A 24,431-nucleotide genomic window follows, 5' to 3' on the forward strand; every position below is an offset into this window, starting at 1 on the left:
AATTTTTTTATCAATACGCATTCAACTTTAAAAGTGAGAACAATAATGAATTCTATTTCTTACTACACTTTATAATATAACATTTTATTATAACTAGGGTAATATTGCAGTTTTTACCTTTCAAAGCTGATTTTTTCAGTGTCTATATATGTGGTAACTATGGGATTGGTAAGCCGCGCGATTATGCTCTCTTCTGAAGGTAATATCATTTGCTCATTGTCTTCTCCGACTAATTTCATATGCTCGACGTAAACTTTCCTTGTCTCGTGATCTACCTCCATCATCGTCGCCCCATCATCTATTATAAGGTGTAGTTATTATCATAGCACAATTTTGTAATTTATGCAGTTCTGATGTTTGTATTAAACAACATCACTCGGCATTGGCAAAATGCTCAATGAGTCGATCAGACACTGGAAATTTATACTAATGAGTCCAATAGTGTTAAAAGCTTGAGACGAAATTAGTCAACAAATATGTGCACACACACTAAGTCCTTACTTCAGGGTCCAAAAAATTTTCATTACAACACCCCCAAGACCTATTCCAAATAATTTGAAACAAATCTGTGTAAACTTTGAACCCTCTACATCAAAAAATTTACCCTTGGTGGTGGATGGACACCTGCCTCATGCACACAGTTAGTTTCTACACCACCAACTAATTGTGGAGATGAAGAAGATTATTTGTAGATTGTAGTGTCAATCATTACATTATTCAAAAACTATGTTTTGAGTTCATCATTTGTACATATTTCGCTCTTGTTTAATGGTCAATGTTAAGTACATTAAACTATACAAATAGATGAACACTACATAAGAAATCAGGAAGCAAAAAATGTTTTCACATATGCAATCTTATGATACTGAAGAGTACCATTTAAATAGTTTCAATATGTAGACATGTATGGAATATACACATGTAATCATGATAATGTATATAATCCAATTACCCATCGTAACATAAAAATCTGGAATTTAAAACTCCAAGATTAAAATAGCAGGAGTATAAGGAGAAAGCTTTAAGGCCGCGTGTAATGTGTAAGCTAGGAAATCCGAAGATGCAATTATGACGAGCTGCGTTGTAAAAAATTTAGCTTATGAGGTGTTATTGATTTTGCCCATTGGCAAATAACTATTGCAACTATTGAAACAATTCGCAAAGTGAAGAGTATTGATGTTATTTTAGTTGATATTATTTCCATAATGTGCAAGGCTGATAATTATTTACTCTTCTATGTGCAACACAGTGAGTGATTTAAAAATAAATCAACAAACAGCCAATCAATTAAGATTAGATAAAATTAAAGTACTCTGAAGAATATGAGGGAAAAATTAAAGATAAGAAAAGGGAAAACACAGTATCACCTGATTGCTGTCCCAGCATGCTGAACACGTAACTGCGTGCACATCTAATTACCACGGGAGCATTCGTTGCAGCTTGCATTTAGTATTAGTAATCGATTATCATCAATGCAAAGTAACGGATCGTTATGATGAATTGTGATGAATTTTAAGACAGATTTTTAGTGGCATTAAAGTATATAGTCTATACCTCACATGCGTACAAGTAAGAGTATTTTACAGTTTTTATGTTCACTTACTTTGACCCTTGAAAATGTAGCTACGATTTCCACGCTGCCAATTAGTATGATCGAAACCTAACAGTGTGGTGTCAATTCGAACATTGCTGCCCTGCTTATAAACTTTATAAGTGTCGCTAGGGCACATCCGTGAAACTAAAGGAACTGTATAGAAGGAACTTTAGTTACAATTTGTGTTGTGAAATTAAAGACAATGATCGGAGCAAATTAGCCGACCCAACAAATAATTGATTTAAAAAACGACCTTACGTTCGTAATTATGTAAAAATTATCTAACAAATTAACCTCGCAATATGTGACTAGCCGATTTTGTTGTAAATTATGTTGAAAGTTTCAGTAAAGTTTGTAAGCAATGTCTCACAAAGTTAGCTTGCAAGGCATGAAACAACTTGCCAATATGAATGTGATATAGAAAACTCAAGAAATTGAATGTATGGAAACAGATGAGATATTCTTGAGAAATTGTTGTAAGAATTAGGAAAGCAAAATAAATTTATAAACCATTATAGACCACAATGATGGTAAATTTAAATGACAAAACATATTTATAATCAAATTTTTCACTTTTCAAGTGTAAACTTACCCCAACTGGTGAACTCCCACTTCATTTCTACATAGAAGTCAGGCGCCTGAAAAAGGTCAGCATTCAATCAATTGCTCCATGAAAATATTGGATCGTTTGTTTTAATGTTCTTCACAGAGATTGAATGTCATAGCTTGTACAGCTCTTTACATATGAATGATAACTCACTTGTTTAAGCTTATGAAGCAACTCAGGAATCCCGGCAACCCGGTTTGTGTATCTTTGGTAATCTCGACGCTCTAGCACCATTTGAAGCAATTCTGGATCGCCGGTCCCAACAGCTTCTTGGACCACTTCAAAGAAGTACGTACATACAATGATCAATACAAATAGAAAGATACTAAATTCTCAAGATAAATAGACAACAAATATATAACCATTGTTTTAATGAAATCTAATAACTATGAACTATAAGTATAACTGACCGCTCCAGCCCTGCGTGTTCTCCGTGTTAACATTTGCTTGGTGATGGAGTAAAATTCGCGCCGCTTCAGCATGACCAAGAGTCACAGCTAACATCAGAGGAGTTCTGCCTCTGTTATCACATTTTTCCTTATCGTGCTAAAATAAATGATATATTTATGATAAAGACACTTCCAGTACCTTGACGCGAAATGTGCAAGATTGAAATAAATTTGAAAACTATTGTTATTAGACTGGATTAGGGGATATAGGATAGGAAACGTGCATCAGACTGTGCAAATCATTTCAATCCTAACATGCAGTAAAACATTTCTCAACCTATTTTCAGATAATGGCCCAAGTGCGAACACGCCTATTCCAGATATCTATTTTTTTCAGAAAGTAATGCAATTTGATGGATTATTAGAATAGAGGGATACCGGAGTTTGAAGCCATCATTCAAACCGATAAGGCTTCTTCCTATGTTGATATGGCTTCAACGACTGTTTCCAAATGTGACCGTTATAATTCTTAATCAATAATTTTGGCAACTTCGATATAATTATGATATTAATGAGGTCGACATCAAAAAATATGTCGATGTCTTATGGATGAAAGTTTCCATTCTAATTAACGAGATATCCAACCCAGAAAATAACCGTACAACAAATGTTACCACATATGAAGTAGGAATATACACTTTTGATACAATTAGGAAATTGAGATTAACATTTTCTTAGGAATATTACATGATGATGGTAGAATTTATGAATAAGAAAAAACCAGCCAGTCATTTGAAAGCACAAATTGGTTGTGAACATTCCTAATGATGGCTTAATTGTGCAGGTCTAAAGGAGCCGTAATTGTGCAAGTATTGCGCACAAAAGCAGGCTGAGTTGTTGAATGGTACGGAATTATAACATAGTGTGGATAACGAGAAAAATTTGACCTACCAATTTTGTGGAAAGTTCTTTGTCGAGATCATCGTACTTGTTGTTCCACACAAGCCAATGAAGCGGATAGTTTAATTGTATCATATCTATATTCACCATCTCTACAAAATGTACTTAACGTTAACATGCAATATAATGGTTAGAGAAAATTTTACAGTTCAAACTCGGGACATAAAATTTGACAGTCGAATACATGACACAAAAGGCTAATGAATAATCCACTGACAATGATTGCTGGGAGAAGACCGAATACCGTCTAAAAATAAACGCGTTCGCAGCTCTCTCACTTAAACACTGGAGTCACTAAAAACCTTCGAGCATATACTACTGCAGGGAGCTACCCACTCCATCGACCTCGTGTGACGTCTAAATTCCGGACAAATTAAGAGAGACTCAAAATTAAATCGCGAAAGTGAACTGGGGCGTATTACTGTACATATTATACATATATACATACAATTGTGGGGTCCGATTTACCTGGGATAAAAGCTAATAAATTAATATAATTGAACATAGATACAATTAGTGGTTTTGGTTTGCCAATATCGATCAAAGATTAAAGTGTGAAAAAAATACGGACAAAGAACCGTAATGAAAATATAGTTTAAATGTTACATGAGGTAAATAGAAGAAAGAACTCGATTGGAAATAACAGTTGGAATGGGCAGCTTATCGTGCTTGCTGAAATGAATTTTAAGGGGTGAACTACCCCGCTGAAATGCTATTTTTGACAATCCCCATGCATAATAGGGCCTAAGCTACAGATTGCAGTGAAACTGAAGTTCTAGGGGTTTCTGACATAGCTCTTTCTTTTCAAGTCTGAAGTCGAAATTCAAAATTCAAGATAGCGGATCCAACATGGCCGACCTCGATAACGAAAAATTGATCGATTTTCACTAAAAATAAGTGGAAGCTGTTTTCGAAATCGCTGATCATGGATCTGACGACGAGAATTATACCTATACTACAGAACTACTCATTGTGAGTCTATCTGAGCTTGCGTGATCGATTCTACTGTCTAACGTATTTCCAACGGTAATAATACCATGTGGCCGTTAACGTCACACCGCCGCTGAGTCACCGATTGAAGTTAAGAGATCGGCCCTGCTGCTCTCTCTCTTATTACGGCTTCAACTCGGTCCACAGACTGCGCAGTCTATCTCTATACGTCTATGGTCTATGATACAGAGCTTTCGACGTTTGTGTTTCCCATTCCTCGTCGATTTACTACGTTCCGTATCAAAGTCCGAACGGTCCGAACCGTCAATTGTCCAAACCATTTCGCTTTAATTCCGTGATCCGGCCTAACATGAGTTGTGGATTTGTTACCTGTGGCCCGAACGAAGCTCTTGTTGTTTCAGGTAAATATAAACGATACGAAACGTTCGCCAAAAACCTATTTACGCGTCTTCAATAATTGCTTTGGCATTCCGGTGACATAATTATGTAACACTTGTTATGCTGGAGGGACGAGCGAAATTAGCCCAGCTTTGTATATCTATATATGCACATGTCATACCACTTAACTCAATGGACATCGGAGATATAGATACTATACATATCTATGGGTATTCATCTAACGTCTAAATCCCAATTAATTCATTCAAAGTCAGAGTTGTTTTAATTTTTCATATCCATAGTCTATTCTGTACCATGATAATGCCTAAATTAGCAGACTAATATCGAAACACCGATATTACGTCCGTGTGGATAGTTGATATTATTTGCTTGGGTTTTTTCTGTTAAAGTATGGATACACCTGAAGGGTGGTTATAATTTGATATGGTCTGGAATTCGATGAGAGCGTTAGCAGGGTATTAATTGAATGATAACGTTTGACGCATGTAGTTTGTTTAAGAATATTGAATAGTTTATTGTTTGTAATTGAAAATTAATAAAATATCAGGAGTGTGTCTTGAGAGACGTTTTGTTAAGAAGTCAGAGGCATAGTTGACGAAAGTAGGAATCTGAGTGAAGTTAGAGACAAAGCATATGTGTGCACGAGAGGTGTAATAATCTAGAGTAGAGGACAAAATAGAGACTATAGCGTTAATGCAAGAAATGTGGGCGAGATACCAAGTAGGAGCAATAGATGGTAAAAACTTGTCATTTCGTACACTTTAATTTGACACATGACTTCTGTGTATGTCGATAGTGCCTGGTAACTTCAACATCATGTTTAAGCATTGTTGTTCATTGAATATTGCGGCGTTGAAGCTATATGGAAAATCACCTCATTCAGTTATCTTTTGTACTCTTTTTCACTATTGTTCACTGTACCTTAGCAGCCAAATCAGAGTAAATCAGAGTAAATCAAGTATGCACAACCATTATCTTCACTGTAACTTGTCGGAGATGTTACATAATAATGTAAGAGATGCAAGACTGACAAACCTTTGTTTGGATTTCTTTTTAGTTGCAATTTGTGTTCTCATTAGTTGTCAATATTAATACCACAACAATTAATTATTGTGACCGATAGTGAAAATTATAGAATCAAATTTAATACCAAATGATACCAAAATATCAAAATAATTCGTTTGGTAACATTTACAGCTGTACTTGTTTTACATTGTTTCTGGATTGTTTAATTTTAAGGATGCTGCTATGGCAAACCGCTGTTAGTACCTGGTGGAAGGGTGTTTGTTTGGCCTGTTGTACAGCAAGTTCAGAAGTAAGTACTTTTTTTTGTGGAAATACAGTTCTTATGCTTTAATGCTTATAAGTTTTGAATTCTGAGTCTTAGGCAGTTTTGCTGTATTTAAATGAAGCATGGTATACAAAATTGACATGAATCAGATATCGAAACTTTGAAAAAACTAATACATATGCAAGAATTTTCCTAAGTATTTTGAAGTGCTAAACTAATATGAAATAAATTTTCGATGTACTTAAATATAATGTTTAAAATGATGACCTATGAATTGATTGTGAATGTAGCAAATGAGCAAATATTTTAATTTTTACATCACTTAACTTTGTGTTCCGGCGAAGAGGAATTTGTTCACGGAAAAGTTGGAATGGTGGATACTCTGTTGCAAAGAATATCTCTCAAGTTGCTCTTATGTACTAGTCTTATGAAAAATATTTTTTCCACAGGATATCTTTGAATACGATGACTCTTCAGGTTGAGAGTCCTACTGTTTATACATGTCAGGGAGTACCAATATCTGTAACAGGAATTGCTCAGGTACTCATTATTTTTTTTGCTAAAGTAATAAAGTTGTCAAAAGGAAGGTACGATTTCATGAATTCTTGTACAAGAGGCATATTAAAGGAATCAAATTAGGGCCAGTTGGAAAGTTCTAGGGGAACATTACAAGTTCTGTCGTAATATTTTTAAAGAGAGACAGAATATTCCAGCCTCAAGTTAATCAACAAATGACCCTACAATTAAAATAAATAAGCTGTAAATTTCCTTTGAAGAATAATATTTCGAAACTCTCAGACAGTTGTCCATTCAGTTTGAAATTAATAACGTAATTGTACCAAATACTACACGATTCATTATCACTGGATGAGTCAGAGATTCCTTCACTGGATGACCTGTGATATTTTTCACCATAGGTCAAGATTCAGGGTCAAAATGAAGAGATGCTATCAACAGCTTGTGAACAATTCCTTGGGAAAAGTGAACATGAAATTCACAATATAGCTTTAGTCACGCTGGAAGGTCACCAGCGAGCAATTATGGGCAGCATGACAGTTGAGGTACACTTTACATCATTCGTTCCGAATACTATTGTATCATATCGATATTTGGGTATCTATGAAAAATTTTCTATTTGATCTTACTCAGCTGGATTTGTCAAATTTAGTTCATTACACTATTGTCACTATCAGTTCTTCATGTGTTTAATTAAGAGATATGTATGTGAGTAGATGGCTGAAAACATGTGTGAATTTCAAGCATTTATACCTTCATAACTAATTATTCAATTGGGGTTTGTTTCATTCATAAATATGTAGATTAAGCTTTACTTATATATTTTATGTGTTAGTGTCAGTTGATAGAAAGCATTGTTATTAATACTAATGTCAACCATTTTGCTTGGTGATATGTTTTTCAATGACGACGATATCTCAATTAGTTCAATCTTTGAGATTGTTATGGGTAGTTCATCCTCTTTACTGTGAACAAATTTTTTTTTTATAATTAAATAACTGCCATTTGAAATTGAATTTTGATTCTCCCGCAAAATTTGATGAGAGACTGTAGCTACCACAAAAAAAAATGTTACCTAGCGAAATGGTTGACATTATTATCAATAACAATACTTCCTATGAATTAATTCTAATTAAAAAAAAATTCTGATTGAAGTTCGATCTACATACTTTCGATTAAACAAAACCCTAATCCAATTTAAGAATTAGTTGTTGAGATATAAGTTCCAAAAATTTACCCACTTTTTCAGTTGTCAACTCTCCTAAATTGCAGTGTTTTTTGTAAAATTTATTTTGCTACTAACAATCCGGAAGTCTTTAGCAGGAATTGGCGTTTTTCAGATCTAATAACTTTTAAAAAAACCTCTAGCCTTACTATTAATCTATCATTATCGCCAATATTTACGGATCCATAAATAACAGTAACCAATCTTTACTTCAAGGAAATTTACAAAGATCGCAAGAAGTTCAGCAAAGCAGTCTTTGAAGTTGCGAGCAGTGATCTTGTGAACATGGGTATTACTGTCGTGTCTTACACCCTAAAAGATATTCGTGATGAAGAGGTATATCATTTGAAATATCACTTGGTTATTATAGTCTGTTTACTTATTGATATGGATAGTCAATTCATGTAGTCATGTAATTAATCAATGTGTGAACTGCATACAACTCTTATATACATGTACTATAGATCTACTGATCACTGGTATGTAATTTTGTATTTGCTTTATCACATTTTCTAGCATTACTGATTACATAATTTATTTATTATGTTCCCATTTGATATGCTACTCCAGTAATTACAGTGAAATTGCTACTACTGTACTACCAACTATACTAACCTGAATTCACTTGAAGCCTGGGAACAATCATTTCCTTCGAATCTATAGCAGAAAACTACTTCTGGCCCAGAAAAGTTGTCTGTAATTTTATCACAAAACAGCTATGTGTATACAGTATATTCTTAATGCATAGCTTTGATACATCTTGAAATTCACCATAAACTAATGTAATGACAAAGTACTTTAACTTCAACTGATCGTTTGTAGCAGGGCTGTTTAAAATTTCTGAGCATCAGGATCAGTAATTATTCCATAATAAATTAAGGGAAGACTTCGGTGAAATTTTAAAAATCGTTATTGGAAGTCGTATAAAAAAATCCTTTCACCAATTTTTAGATTATGGTAGTACAGGCCTTGAAACGAAGTTTCAACCTCTTGCGATAAGATGGCAGAATCTTCTCTAAAAGTTTCCTTGCGCATACAGTTTCATTGCAGGAAGTTAAAACTTTGTTTTCAATGATTTTTTATATGACTTTTTTTTTAAGCTTGTAAGAATTAAAAATCCATATTGTCCAAAATTTTATGGAAGTAACTCTTTAACAAGTCGTTATACAATGCAAAATCTACTTTAGCAAATCAAATTATTATATTACCGAACAAAAAATGTCTACTCACAGAGGAACACCTTCGACCCATAGATTCTAATTCCGTTGATATTTGTTTAATTTGATAAAGGTCTGAGTTATCGGAAAGCGGATAATAGCTTTAAACCCAATAAACATTTTACTTTTCTCCTCTCAATATGTTAGGATAATCCTAGATTTTTTAAGCAATTTCTATACATTTCTATATAATTTTCATTGTGATGGATCATAAAATACTTATATTCATAAGCGTATTTTCAAATCAGGGTAAAAAAGTATCTTACATAGCTATTCAGCACTTACACAAATGCCAGAATACAGTCATAAAAATCTTTGCATTTATAGTTGATGATGTTACCTTGTTAGTATCAACCAACTTTCGACCATGAATGATTCGACTGATTAAACTCCATTGAAAATTCAACTTGCCACTGATACTAATAATGAGTTATGATAATGAAACTTCATAAGTTATACGAGAAAGTAAATTCATGCTATCTTCATACCTTATTGGAACTCTTCAATAAAACTTGATTAATTAAAAGTCCAGTTACATATGAGCCAATCAGCCGTGACTTTTAGGATACAGCCATTGTTAATATCTCCAACTTTATGAGGTTATTTGATACTTGTGCTTGAAAAAAACGTAGCTCTTTGATCTCGACAGTCTTGCAAACGTATAATAATGCATATGCGCCATGTAATTTTTGTGTACTCAAATATTATTCGATAGAATTCAATGTTTACTAATTATTAATATATTATATGCACTTTGAGAATTCGATCTGACGCTTGAATGACAACTATCGATGTATTCAGTATATATAGGCATATAGCATCGAAACTCAAAACTTCAATCCCTATGAATATTTATTCGATTTTTGTTCTGCTACTTACAGGGGGCAAAGGTATGTTCGAATTTTTTTTTTTTTTGACCTTAGGTAAAAATTTCGGTTGCTATGCACCAGTCAATTATTTTCTCTTATTTTTCTTAATGATATCTTCTTCAGTCATTTATTGGATAAGCACCTACGTAAATCGTATGTTTTCAAATGCTATGTAGCGAAAATCTAATGTCTATAATTTTATCGCAGTTACTGTTCCTTCCTATTGTTGAAATTTTGGGTGTATTTATGAGATAACATTGGCTATTTCCTATGTTAGCTGGTGAACATTGCACGAAAACATGTATGAGTGCTGGAATTTTTTCATTTGAATTGGCTTTTTAATAAGTTAACGCTTTTCCAAAAGGTACATTGTTGTTTTGTCCACTGCACATCGAAACTTTCTCTCACCTAAATATTACACATCTATTTATAGGGATACCTGAAAGCCCTTGGTATGGCACGTACAGCAGAAGTCAAGAGGGATGCTAGAATCGGCGAAGCCGAGGCTCGCAAAGATTCACAGATACGAGAAGCTATTGCAGAAGAACAGCGTATGGCATCTAGGTTCTTGAACGATACAGAAATTGCAAAAGCTCAACGTGACTTTGAACTAAAGAAAGCTGCTTACGATGCCGAAGTACAAACCAAGGTAGTTTGAAAACAATTGCTGTTTATTTTAGGTATGATTTGCATGGCAATGTAATTTGATCTAGAAATCTTTTTTGTTTTTAATTCTGATTTTTCCTTCTAATATCTCAGTTTATAACATGACTGAAATGGAAGGAATTATATTTAAGACATTATAGACACGACTTGAAAACTGAGATTTCCGAAATCGTCAAATGATTTGAGACCATTTTTACATATCTCATATTGTAAAATTACTGTATTCGTTTATCCAATTCTGTTTGTTAAATCCTGGATCAAAAATTATAGAAAGCTGAAGCAGAAATGGCTTACGAACTGCAAGCAGCTAAAACAAAACAAAGGATCATGGAGGAGCAAATGCAAGTAAAGGTGGTCGAACGAACTCAAGAAATATCTGTTCAAGAGCAAGAAATGACTCGTCGTGAACGAGAATTGGATGCCACAGTCCGTCGTCCAGCTGATGCCGAAAAATACAGGTAAATATATAAAGAATTTTTCGTAACAACCTTTAATTCAAAATTGAATCAAATATTATTGTACCCGTCAATGCTCGTACATCAGATTGGAAAAAATGGCTGAAGCAAATCGCCTGCGACAAGTAATGGAAGCTGAGGCTGAAGCTGAAGCTATAAGAATTAGGGGAGAAGCTGAAGCTTTTGCTATTGAAGCTAAGGCTAAAGCTGAGGCTGAACAAATGGCCAAAAAAGCAGAAGCGTGGAACGAATACAAGAATGCAGCAATGATAGACATGATGTTGGACACTTTACCAAAGGTACTTCTGACGCTATTGCTATCAGGATTCAAACTTCACTCTGCTTAATTTTAATTTTGTTTTTAAAAAGTCACTACTATTCGAAAGAAGGAATGATAATTTTTCAATCTAGTTGATAGTCTAAAAAACGTTCAGTACGTGTAAGATACTGTGGAAGTAACACAAAAATTGTTTCATTGTAGGTTGCAGCTGAAGTAGCCGCACCCTTATCTCAGGCAAAGAAGATAACCATGGTTTCCAGCGGAAACGGTACTGTAGGAGCAGAAAAATTAACTTCAGAAGTACTAAACATTGTTGCCAGGGTACCCGAACTTGTCAAATCAATGACCGGAGTGGACATAGCCAAGGTAATAGCTCCAGTTATGATTGGTTTTTGATGTAACTTAAGATTCCAGTTACCGAATGTAAGTTCCGAATATACGTCGATCCTTGATGTAAATCGATTTTTGATTCTTCTGAGACGTTATTCCCGTAATCATTCTATAAATATAACTAAAGCCAATCTGGCATTTAAGTACGCAGTCAAGTGTGAATTGTTCCAGTGAGATTAGGGACCAAAAACCTCTACTTGTATTCGAAACTACACTATATGTACGTAATCAAAATCTCTTGACTAAACGTACAGGAATAATAAATCATGCATTTTCGCGTTTCAGTCCGTACACGCCGCATGAACAAGAGAAGAATCCTTTAGATATGAATCCTTTACTTCTTACGATACCCAAAACACTTCAGCTCAACCCGATAACATGTTTGGGCATTGGAGTAAATCGCAGACGAATTATATTTCACCATAACGGTAGAAAATATTTAGTGACAAGTGAAGGGTCAAGCTTACCAAAATTTACTCGAGAATATACTGTGAGATCTAGACCAAAAAAATGCGGGCATGGTTGAGTTGAGTCAATCGAATTTTATCAACTTTTTGAATAAAACTCATTGAATTCCCTAGGAACAAAATTCGAAGGAGTATTCGACCTAGTTGGCAAATTTGTTTGATTGCACAGGTTGACGAAGTTTATTATTGTTTGGTCTAAAACTTACGTACATTCAGCGCTTATATACACTACACATAGGTATATTATTTACATTATTGTAACATACATACACAAAAAGATATATACTCTTATATAAAACTTATACAAATAATCGATACACCTACCTAGAGTGGGTAAAAAAAGAAGAAAGTTTATAGCAAGTAACGCATTGGATGGATCTGCTTATATGTTATATTAAGTACATTGAATTACACAGAAAACATTCAAATTACAGGATTTTTTAAATGTTTTTTCGATAAAAACGAAGTGTAAACTGCATTTACAATATTTGACCGAGTCCGTAGTAACAAGAGACTTGAAACTTGCACGTTATTTTACCTGCCACGTACGTACATGTTCATATATTTGAAATTTTTATGCACATAGTAACCCTTGTTACCGTTTGTTCGTATGGTACAAATATTACGAAAAACCTGCTGTATTATTGCAGTAGTCACTAATATAAGACAAATTAATTTATATAATAATAGATCGACATTGCCATTAAATAATTAAACTAGATTCAGTTTTTGTTATGTTTTTTACATCAGCTTGGTAGAAAGTTAAGTTTGGTCTAAATTTTCCGTTTTTTTCCTTATTGTTTTGTGACCCAAAACGGTATCTTGAAAGTTAATTACTTATTCGTGATTGAAACATGCATCAACTTCCGTAATTGATTTGAAAGAACGCGTTTACTACCTGAAGTTAAAACAAAATATTTGTACCAATAATGATGAACCATTTTACCCTCCGTTATTAATTATGTATAGATAATTGTGTTGATGAATTTATACCAATGCATGATGCACAAATTTTGTCGCAGTCAATGACGAAATGTGTATAACTTACAACAATTTTTACACACACATCTCTATATAGTAAAAATATAGAAATTACGCGCGTTTCAGTAAAGATAAAATATATTCATAACTTTGACGTTCCGAATGTTGTTAATCTTGCATATATTTGGTAAGTTGGTGTGATATTATCAAAAGACCATGGTTACTACGATGCCAACTCCTGACATGATATTTCAAAGATTAATTGTACTCATTGCTTTCAGATTCAAGTTTTATTGTGGTAGAAGCTAATAATGCTTATACAATATTATCTTATGCAAGTGTGATTTTTCACTATTATTCATCACCCCAAAGGAGAATCTCATACCTAGTTGCCCCAGGTATTTTATTTTTAATTAATTCTTCTTCGCCATAAGGTGGAGGCTCCACCTTCGATATTTTTAATGCAGAAACGTTCGTATTTATAGATTTTACCCATTTTTACAATTAGTAACATTTCAAATTAAGTGTAAACTGGTTCAATTTGGTCAAAAACTATATTCGTGCGTCTAGTCTACAGTGCGTCAAGATCTATATTTACTTACACGATTACCTATTTACCTTTCCATATAGTTGGCATTTTATCAAATAAAAAAGATCTATGTATTTTACCTTTGACTCGGAGTGCGTTGTTATTTCTCTCGTCTTACATTCGACATTGCCATCAACGCATAACAATTGCATTAGCACGTTATCCTATGCCCAGGATAAATGGATTAGTTCCAGATCACTGTCTAATATAACCATGCGGTAGTAACAAAACAATCTCTGACACACGAGTCTTCGATTGTTTAAAGAACTTTCCGCTTGACATTTGGCAATTACTTTTATAATTTGTAAAAACTTAAATACAGATCAATGGTGACGAAAAATATACATTCATATAAAATGGTCCCGTTCAGAAGCAAGTTCGTGTCGAGAGGGGTTCAATTTGTTTGAAATCAAACTTTATTCAATAATTACTGAAACCCGAGTTTAGGAAGTATTATAATCAGGTAATCAATACCAATAATGGATCAAACTTAAATGCACAATTAAGAATCCATATCTTAAATGATACCTAAACTTCCATCCAGTTTAGATTTTCAAAATATGTGACAGAATCAAACCTAAATGCGAAAGAATCTGACGTGATTAGAATGCATGATCAGTTCTTTCGTAATTCTGTGACGACTATTTACCCTAAATTCACAGTCGACTTGAATAACATATTGTATTGTAATTAAAGTGTTCAAGCAATATAACTTGCCTCCTAGTATTCAAGTACAAACCGTCAAATAATTTATGACATGAATTGTTTTAACCATGATATCAAAGTCTAATCTAAGAATCACAATCATTTGACGTTTAGTTGTTTGGGATGGGTGAGTATAAAGCATTCTTAGTTGACTTCTTGGCTGGCGGTATATCAGCAGCTATTTCCAAGACTGTTGTTGCACCTATAGAACGGGTTAAATTATTACTTCAAGTGCAACACACTTCGACACAGATTCCTGAAGACAAACGATACAAAGGTACAGATACATAGACCGTATTTTTTACCTCGCAAATGAGGAACGCACATTACCCTCGGTTACTAACAAAATTTATGGGCACTGATTGTTCACAGGTATGATCGATACCTTTGTACGAATACCAAAGGAAACTGGATTTCTCAGCTTTTGGAGGGGCAATCTAGCTAATGTTATACGATACTTTCCAACACAAGCCTTAAATTTTGCTTTCAAGGATAAATACAAAGCACTGTTTCTTGATGGCATTCCAAAAGATGCATTTTGGCGACAGTTTGCCGGAAATTTGGCATGTGGCGGCGCTGCTGGGGCAACTTCTCTGCTGTTCGTCTATCCTCTTGACTTTGCAAGGACAAGGTTGTCGCAAATTTTTATCCTGTTCTGACAATGACGTTAAAAAAAAATATGCTACTTGATAATAAATAAATTGAAAATAGTAAATATCAGAGTACACTTCTCATCTATTTTAATGAAAATTCTAAATCGGTATTCTCCAGATTACCAGGGTAAATTATTTACACACCTTTCGAATAATTGTAATTTATGGAAGAGTATTGGCAGATTCTATAATCTTGAGAATCCACCTGTCATTACGATTAGCAAAAGTAATCTAACGAGTTTTTCAGACTAGCAGCTGATGTTGGCAAAGGATCAGAAAGACAATTCAATGGAATGATGGATTGCATGATAAAAATTTTTAAAAGTGATGGCCCAGTTGGTCTGTATCGAGGGTTCAATGTCAGTGTTCAAGGGATTATAATGTATCGCGCCTCCTATTTTGGATTTTACGATAGTGCTCGGTCAATGCTACCTGATCCAAAGAACACCCCAATTTATATCAACTTCTGCATAGCGGAAGTGAGTTCAGACATTGGCGATAATTATACTACAATAATCTGCACGAATATGTTCAATAAGACGAATATCAATAATTGCAGACAGTGACAACAATAGCCGGTCTCGTTTCGTATCCTTTTGACACTGTGCGTAGAAGAATGATGATGCAGTCGGGGCGAAGTAAATCAGATGTGATGTATAAAAACACGTTAGATTGCTGGTCTAAGGTATTTCATAAGGAGGGATCTGCAGCATTTTTTAAAGGTGCATTCTCCAACGTTCTCAGAGGAACTGGCGGCGCTCTGGTTTTGACTCTTTACGATGTTGTGAAGGAGGGTATCGAAAATGCAATATCATGAGTAGTCATAAAGTAAGGATTTTGTAACATTTACATGATAAAAAAGGAAAAATTCAACACATATCGTATGTATAAAAATGACGTGCTTTTTTTTTGCAAGTTATGTGAAAGTTATTAAGTGCAAGATTTACAGTTTTACAATCACAGAAGGCTGTTGCAGTCAATATTTGGAGTACTTAAATAATATAAATATTTCAATCTGTTGTATTTGAGGATTAATAATTTTATTTCACTCAAGTGCCTACCTTATACTGAAACTGGAAATATATCACATTTGTATTAAGTGAACAGTCAATTACATTTTTAAAATGAAGTATCAGAATGTAAGAACAACTTGTTGGACGTTCATTTGAACTTCAATAGTAGATTGAGAATTAGAAAAAATTATAGTGGTTGATTGACGACTAAGTTTTTTTTCAAGATGCTTAATAATTTATTTGCCAAGCTACCATTTAGAGCGTTTATAATCTGGCTATATAGTAGAAATTGAAAATACAAGAGTTACCAATGCTTTTGGTATAGATGATTCGATGCTTATTTCCTATTAGAAATTGGAAAATGAGTGTATTTGGTACATATTAATAGCTAAAAAGTTCCCGAGCATTTATTCGAAGTTATTTACGTATCTTGCTATGCTATATACCTTTACTACGTGAATCTTGGGATAATCAGTTACATATCTATGGTCCAGTTAGATGAAACTGAATAATTACGCGTATACATATGAAAATACTATACAATAAATCAACATTGTTTACTTTATTTTTAACGAACACTTTTATACGAGGGAAAATTATAATACAAGTAATACAAATTTGAGTAGCCAAACCATAAATTTTGCTGCATAATAATAATGGCTACTCAAGTTCAGCATAATCAATTTTCTAGGTCTGAAGATATAATTAATCCAGAATAATAAAAATATACTTATTTTACTTTTGTCAAGTAATAATTAAGTCAAAGATTTCACCATCCGGTTACGAATTGATTCATGATTTAATTCAGCATTGTATGACGATCATATATATTGCGCCGCTGCTCACGAACCTGACGTTTCCATTTGTCTTGCTGGTGACCAACGCGATTCAAAACGTTACCTCTCACCCCCATGGCATGAGATGTGCCAGGGCTGATAGTGCTATCATCCTGTAGATATCAATACATAATACAGTTAATTTTAATTCTAGAAGTGACAAATTACTATAAATACGTGGAAATCATTAATCTTTCAGAATACGTATACATATGTACTGCATTTATTCTTAAATATAAATATCAAATACAAAAATAAAATCGAATAATCAGCTATCGTATCTACTATCAGCACAGAAAGTTTAGGTACATGACTTTGGGGCTCGATATCTGTGTTGGAAAAAAGGTAGTATGAAATTGAAAAACAAGATGTTTGAAAGTTAACTCTTTCACATTCAATGATTTATTGCTTGTTACTGAATGAAAATGGCGACGTCAGCTATCACCACCCACAGGTTGAAAAACATATCGTTTTCGCAATCTGTGGCCATAAGTTAAGTTTGTTAAAAAAAAATTCGGAGAACTGCTCTGAAAATTACTAAAACTAATGCGATTTGGAATATTCAAAAGCCTCTCAAAACGTAGCCTCCAGGAGTTTGAAAATTAAAAAATACCATCTAGGAAGCTGGATGAAGCTCGATGAAACAGTAATAGCCCAAAATTCGCAGAAAAATGAACACCATTTAATTCTGTTATTAAATCGATTGGATTGCTCCACTAGCAGTAATTGCCTTCGATGCTTTCGAATTTTCGCTGTGCAACGTGAGAGCCTTGTATCGTCACCATTTTTATTCAGTAACGAGCAATGTATGGTTAAACAGGAAAGACTATGAGATTTCAAAACTTTTTTTCAAATATTGTGCTACTTTTTTTTGTCAACAGAGATATTGAACTTCAATGCCATAAGTCTAAACTTTCCACGCCAACAGTAGACGTGTATGTACAATCATTTACACAGCCAGACAATTAGTACAAGAAGCATAGTTTAAGATTTATGATTATATCATGCAGTAGAAGGATCTGTTAACAATATTTTAACGAAATGAAACGTTTTTAGAAAAAATGTGCCAAAAATAAATGATTGTTACTTCAAATGGGACCAAGATATTGAGCATAAAATTTCAAATAAATCAAGTTGTAAGATTTAAAAATACATATTTTTCATTGATTAACTAATATAACTTTCGTAAGATTTAACTTTTTTCTATGGCATTTTACAAAAAAAAACTTTATCCACTCATGGCTAAAACTGTATCATATACACGAAATTCAACTATCATGGAATGATTATTGTCATAAATTTTTTGGTACCAGTGTGAAAAAAAATTAACTGACAAAATGACAGGAATAATTTTCTTGATGCTGTGCATCATTATTCATTTGAGCAAATTATTGTTCACGATTAAATGGTATAAGCTGGTCGTTTGACTTTCTTGAAAGAGGGTAAGGAAGAATACGTCGATGAATATACCTCCTCATTTGTATGCTCTTGATAGCTGCCACTAGCTGCACCTTTGTGTATTCTCTTATTGAGCAGCGGATCCAAACATATAAGGAATAGCATGTAAATAACCAGCAGCGAGATGACCCAAATAACAATGATTACAACAATCTGAAATAAATTTGAGTGTGAGATCAAGTTACAAAAAAACATTAATATAATTTTAGGAAGGAACCAAATAAAGGCTTAAAATATTAAAGAGTAGTAAGGTTTATATACCTTTATTATCGTGGTGTTTCTGTTTTCATATTTACAATCACATCGTGGGCAGAAAATTTGCTCTTTTCCCTTTATTTGGTTTCCGAGATGAGGTAGAATTACGCCATCACAATTGCTATGGGAAGTAGCATCAAGTTCATAAAAAAATAGAATTATGCTATCTTCTACATCATTCTATAATATTTAAATGAGGTTCTTGTTTGTTTCATAGTTGTAAGCTCTTCAGTCAAATGATGGGTCTCTCAAGACTGTGCATAAAACGAATAACGATACGCAAAGCTGCAATTTAATCACCTTAGCTTCCATACATAATTATAAATGCACATATTTGAATACAGATATGCAACAACAGTTATTGAATACTGTGAATAGAAATAAGGTTAAAAATAAATGGGTTTCGAACTTGTATAAAATGTTTCTGAAATAAGATGGAACATGCAGTTGTAGTCAGAAGGTTTACCATTTTGACGGCGCAACGCTAGCGATTATGTTTAATCTCTCTGGGGAAGACTGACTTGTGTTTAGCACTGATGAGAGACTCGGACAAATACATTTACATCTCTTATCGTCGTAGGATTGTGCCTGAAATGTTATATAAAATATATATGTCCAGGCAAATAACAATCAGGTAAATTGATCACGGTAGGCAGTTCGAGTTTAAGAATGACAAATTGAAGGTTGGGATGCCTCTCAAGTTTTTACAAGTGGGTATGAAAGAATCGTGAAAGAATACACTGCCTGATACTGTAAACTGGGATTGAGAGAAGAGATTAAATCTAACCTGACACTGTGACAGACTGATAAAAATTATGCTCAAAGTAAGTAGAATATATTCTCGCATCATAAAAATATTGTTCGACTGTTTAATTTATTCAATATTGGCAAAAAATTCACTTCAGATACGTTGTAACACCCGATACGCTGGAGAAATGCTTAAGTTAATAACTACTGTTGTAAATTCACCACATAATCACAGAGCAATACACATGTAGGAATTTTTATTCGCGTTGAACACCTTATGTCAAAGTGGAAATAAATAGAATTTGCGCTACTTCAGACCGTAAGCGCATCCCAGGATTGGCTGGCGGGGCTGTCACGTGGTTCAACCAGTGCTACCAGTGTAAATTCTTTATTACCATTCTTACATCACTCACCGCTAATCCAACTCGAAGTGTGAGTACTGAATCTAACAATAAGAGGTTTTCAAACGGGGGCTAGATCTAAAATTAGACTGCCGTCTACTGTTATAACTCAAACTAATTGTTAACTAAATTTTTTTTTAATACAAGGCGTTTGACACTGTCAACTATGATGCTCTTTTTGCTACATAATTATGGTATACGTAGTATTGCTTACAGACTCATAGTCGACTGTTTCAATTAAAGATATCAAAGAGTTAAAATTAATGACGATTTTAGTGAATATTATGAAATAAAAATCGGGATACCTCAGGGGCCAATATTAGGACCTTTATTCTTTATACTACATGTAAGCCACCTTTTGATTAGCATGCCTGATAAAGTAGTTTTATCTTTTGCGGACGGTGCAGCTGTCATCACGACTAATAAATCATGGCCGGGAGTAAAGAAAAAAATTAACGCATATGTGGATGAAATTTACATTTTTTTAGCAATAAATAAATTTTCACTACATGTGAATAAAACTGTTTTTATCACTTTTAGCAGTTATGCAACTTGTGTGCCTTACGATATAAACATTCGCATTAATGCTCAAGAAATTAGCTGCAAGTACCTTTTGGTATAATGATTTATTATATGTATAGAATGACATGGAAAGAATACATTATATATCTTATTAACAAAACGAAATACTTAGTTTTCATTTTTCATAAACTTTCAAAAATAATGAATATTGATACAGTGAGAATGATTTATTATACTCTTTTCCAAAGTACCATAAATTAAGGAATAATAGCACGGAATGGGTCATACCAGAATAATTTATCCCTCTTACAAACTCATAAAAAAAAAAAAAAAGTTCATACATGCAGTAAAAAAATATTACCATAGGAATAGGAGCATAGTAATTCCCCAAAGGCTGAAAAGAATAAGTGACAAGACTAGTCTTATTATCTCTACCCAATGAGCTAAAAGTGTTAAATTGGTTTTCTACTATAAAAAAGAAATTAAGAAATGGGTCAGTGCTAATATCTAATGTTTTAGAAGTGGCAACATTATCTCATAGAAGCAAATAGTATATGGTAAATAAAATTTGTAGCTGTTCCTAGTTATATGTACTACATTTTTCTATAAAAGGTTTCACTTTATATATACATATATATATGTTATGAGTAAATTGTTAAGTGATATACTTATGTAATTTTCATATTTTCACTTAGTGAATCACCAGTCCTGCGAACAGGTATTTAGATATACCTCTGTAGGTTACATACATCTATAAATTATTTATAAATTATAACTGTACTGTAATATCAGTGGTTGAACAAAGTAAAGTTAAGTATAAAGTGAAACTGGAAATTCATTCGGGTATTTCAGAAAAGCAATTACAGTGTGAAGTTAAAGAAAGAAACAGTTTATTTATTGCGTAATTAAGTCACATAATAATATATTTGGGAAAACAAAAAAGTCGATGACTCGTAATAGCACCAATACAAAATATTAAAACTTGATTGATTGTTTTACGAACGCCAAACATTTAAAATCTTACATGGTATTTATTTTTGCTACGTAGTATATGGAACGATATATCGTTGATTGAATATTCTCAGATATTCAATGCATTGTAGATGCCACGGTAAATGTACACGTGGCAATCTTCGAATGAGAAAAAAAAATTAAAAATGGCAAGAAGATCTGTTGAAGAATGATTTGTGATATTGTGATATTGAATAAAATTGAAGTACTTGCTGAAAATCGATTTCTGTAATTGTTCATTTGTGAACTATATTTTAACGGATAGAATTGATTCATTCGGATATGAACATTCACCACGTGAAAATTCATCAACAAACGAGGCTACGAGAGGGGAAGAACAGCTAGACAGGCGTGTGCCTGTCCCCCCCACTCCATGGGAAGAGCGACAGAGAGGTGGGGGGGAGCGGGGTGGGGGATGGGAGGGAGGATTATTATCTTCCGTACTTCAGTGAACTGATTTTACCTTGTTCTGAATGCCGGTCGGTACCAGTCGATTCCGAACAATCGGAGCGAAATCACGTGCTCTCAGTATCAGTTCAACATTCAGACCGCTTTCTTCAGGTTGTGTAACGTTATTCGATCAGTGCATTTCCATCATAGTCGTCTGTGAATAATACACGAGAAGCCGCGTGTAGCCTGAAGAAAAACCGAGTTACTGATACAAAAACATCCTGCGAACGTTGAAGGTGAATTTCGTGTCCCGAGTTTTCATTGTTTTGTGTAACTTTAGACTTCAGTGATGTGTATTTTTGTTTCTGTGCGTCAAGTTTATTATTTTTTGTTAGCAAGTTTATTATTTTTTGTTAGCAAGTTTATTCAGTCGGTTCAAACAGACAGCTATAGCACAAAAAGTGAGTGAAGAATCGAGTGTTACTGCGGTGTGGATTTGTGGGTAAAAGATTAGTGAAGATCTGAATTGTGTGAAAAGTGCGGCGCTTCACCAATGCACCTGAGATGCTACAAGAACTACTACGTGTTAAAGTGTGGAGCAGCCCAGAGTCGAGGTAATAATACTTTAATTATTGATTGATAATTCACGGTGGTCATTTAAAGCCGAACTTTTGTTCTTGCATAATATGCAATGTATAAATATGAATCTCGATAACAGTAATAATTGATTTGAAAACTGAAATGCCGATTTCCTAAATTAATTCGAGTGTTTTGTTTTGCTTTTCACAGATTTAAGCAGAGACTTCCGAGTAACTTCATTTCTCGGCAACGTTGGTGAGTTTGCATGTGTTAGGTTATGGGTATTTCCCTGGGATTCCTTTGTCACGTGGCGTGGCGGTAACAATTGTTACACAAATCTTCGATTTCTTAGCTGCATGGATAGGCTCATTCACGATCGCAACGTGCTTAACTTTCGGTTGAATAATTTTTTTTCGCAATGCAATTTAGCGTAGCTTACTTAATGTTAGACGTTTTACACGTTGCTGAAAGTGGAATGAGCATCGCGACAGGTAACCATCGCTTACTCGGCACTCGCGAGATGGAATTGTGTTTCGTAACTGATGTAATAATCTACGTTTGAATTTACCGATGATGCCGTTTAAGTGGTGGGTTCACCTGTGGTTTGAACATATTCAATTATTCATGTTATTGTTAAATTTATGAAATTCCAAAGTCTGGTATAACGTAACGTAATCAACTTGTATCTTATATTACATATCATTTTCAATCTTTTAACATCCAACAAGTATTGATCAACTGCAGGCTTAGCTCGCTTAGAAAAATGCTAATTGGCATACAGGATGTTTTTAATCACTTTAACAAAAGGTTAATGTACCGATAGTCTGCCAACATTTACTAAAATAATAAATGCAATATTAGGGTTGGCGGGATACAACCGCGATACTGTATTCTGAGTAGGTAGACTACGATACAAAAACATTTTGCTCCCAACAGGTAACCAACGAAAATGTAAGTCAGTGACCACGGCGCAAATGATGAAGAATGATGTGTGTTGGAAAGAATGGAGAATCGTTTAGGTCGAATATAGGTAACCGGGTAGGTAGGCGGACGTTTTGGGATCCGTCGCGGGGTTTATGCATGAGTGTGTGAATCTCTCTTTTTCGTTGGGTGGCTTCGTTGGGAAACAGACGAGGGTAGGAAGGTCGCGATGTACCGTGATGTTACTAACTTTTCTAATCCACAGCGTCAAACGATCACAGACATTTTTTCCCAAAAGACGCCACGTTCGAGTCTCTCGACCATTTGTAAACATTTGAGTATTAACGAGATTCAATTTCCCATTTCTTGTCACTTTGCAACGATTTTTCAATTGTTATGCAATTCGATTATTTAGTCATCACCGATCGTTATTCCATTCAATTGATCTCTGTGATCGTCTGAATGGGCAAAACGCATCTCTGGACCATCTATCGCGTTCCGTGGTACGCTAGATGGGGAGAGATGCTGAGCTCGAAGACTTCGCGTCGAAGAGGACCGCCGACCGTCACGCCACACAATAATGCATGCCCTCCAACCTCCCTCCTCATTTCAATTCAATTTTTAATCTGAGAACAATAATCCGCATAGCATTGTATCTGATATCTAAAAGATGCAGATGTGGATTGGGTTTCTACAGAACTTTTGGGACACATCTCAGATAATACAAATTTTTAGACCGTTTAATCTGTCGCGCCTTATTGCGCGTAGATTAATCACGAGAATTGCTCGCAGCTTTATGCCCGCCAATTAATAACAGGAGTCAGACACGGTTTTTTGCCCGTCGGTTTTGCAAACAGTATATAAAAGACTTACGCACTCTCGATGTGCTGATTTTTCAGCTATTTGGTCAATTATTTGACGAATAATAAAGTTTCCATGTTCCACGCCGTCTTTTGCGCGTGGACTTGATACCTTTCAGTTATGAGAGAAAGCGTGGCATTTGAAAACTGGCGCTCAACGCGCAGGAACAAAAATCTCGGTAGTGTATACTGACAGTGGTGAATCTTGGCGTAAGTATTTATGAAATATATCTG

At 34.2% G+C, this 24,431-nt stretch overlaps 4 protein-coding genes across 8 annotated transcripts in view; 2 read left to right on the forward strand and 2 right to left on the reverse strand.

Moving 5' to 3' along the window:
• LOC124178740 (ankyrin repeat domain-containing protein 13D) overlaps positions 1-3,850 on the reverse strand; it is an 8,872-nt gene extending 5,022 nt beyond the window's left edge. The window contains exons 1-7 of one of the 4 annotated variants that reach the window (XM_046562326.1): positions 3,542-3,847; positions 2,612-2,747; positions 2,355-2,479; positions 2,187-2,232; positions 1,604-1,747; positions 1,368-1,439; positions 118-298 (exon numbers count right to left, since the gene is read on the reverse strand). In XM_046562326.1, the coding sequence (XP_046418282.1) occupies positions 118-298; positions 1,368-1,439; positions 1,604-1,747; positions 2,187-2,232; positions 2,355-2,479; positions 2,612-2,747; positions 3,542-3,640 (803 nt within the window). In that variant the 5' untranslated portion in view covers positions 3,641-3,847. Of the gene's footprint in view, positions 1-117; positions 299-1,367; positions 1,440-1,603; positions 1,748-2,186; positions 2,233-2,354; positions 2,480-2,611; positions 2,748-3,541 lie in introns of all 4 variants that reach the window. The other 3 variants (XM_046562329.1, XM_046562327.1, XM_046562328.1) reach the window with 3 other exon arrangements.
• An 865-nt stretch (positions 3,851-4,715) lies between these two features.
• LOC124178757 (flotillin-1) lies at positions 4,716-13,932 on the forward strand. 2 transcript variants are annotated; one of them, XM_046562358.1, is made up of 11 exons: positions 4,716-4,902; positions 6,140-6,215; positions 6,641-6,731; positions 7,109-7,252; positions 8,149-8,268; positions 10,031-10,039; positions 10,452-10,667; positions 10,955-11,142; positions 11,228-11,438; positions 11,621-11,785; positions 12,095-13,932. In XM_046562358.1, the coding sequence occupies exons 1-11, from the start codon at positions 4,851-4,853 to the stop codon at positions 12,110-12,112; spliced, it is 1,290 nt and encodes a 429-aa protein (XP_046418314.1). In that variant the 5' UTR covers positions 4,716-4,850; the 3' UTR covers positions 12,113-13,932. The 2 variants fall into 2 exon arrangements, with proteins under 2 accessions (XP_046418314.1, XP_046418315.1); XM_046562359.1 differs by lacking the exon at positions 10,031-10,039 and having other exon boundaries at positions 4,718-4,902.
• A 138-nt stretch (positions 13,933-14,070) lies between these two features.
• Positions 14,071-16,081, forward strand: LOC124178763 (ADP,ATP carrier protein-like). The gene is made up of 4 exons (XM_046562366.1): positions 14,071-14,828; positions 14,924-15,182; positions 15,452-15,683; positions 15,764-16,081. The coding sequence occupies exons 1-4, from the start codon at positions 14,675-14,677 to the stop codon at positions 16,019-16,021; spliced, it is 903 nt and encodes a 300-aa protein (XP_046418322.1). The 5' UTR covers positions 14,071-14,674; the 3' UTR covers positions 16,022-16,081.
• A 679-nt stretch (positions 16,082-16,760) lies between these two features.
• Positions 16,761-19,784, reverse strand: LOC124177146 (uncharacterized protein CG1161). The gene is made up of 5 exons (XM_046559193.1): positions 19,554-19,784; positions 19,233-19,354; positions 18,773-18,887; positions 18,524-18,664; positions 16,761-17,166 (listed from the first exon to the last, which is right to left on the reverse strand). The coding sequence occupies exons 1-5, from the start codon at positions 19,614-19,616 to the stop codon at positions 17,017-17,019; spliced, it is 591 nt and encodes a 196-aa protein (XP_046415149.1). The 5' UTR covers positions 19,617-19,784; the 3' UTR covers positions 16,761-17,016.
• Positions 19,785-24,431: the final 4,647 nt, after the last annotated feature.

The sequence above is a fragment of the Neodiprion fabricii genome, chromosome 3 (genome assembly GCF_021155785.1).
Source record: "Neodiprion fabricii isolate iyNeoFabr1 chromosome 3, iyNeoFabr1.1, whole genome shotgun sequence".
Taxonomy (NCBI): domain Eukaryota; kingdom Metazoa; phylum Arthropoda; class Insecta; order Hymenoptera; family Diprionidae; genus Neodiprion; species Neodiprion fabricii.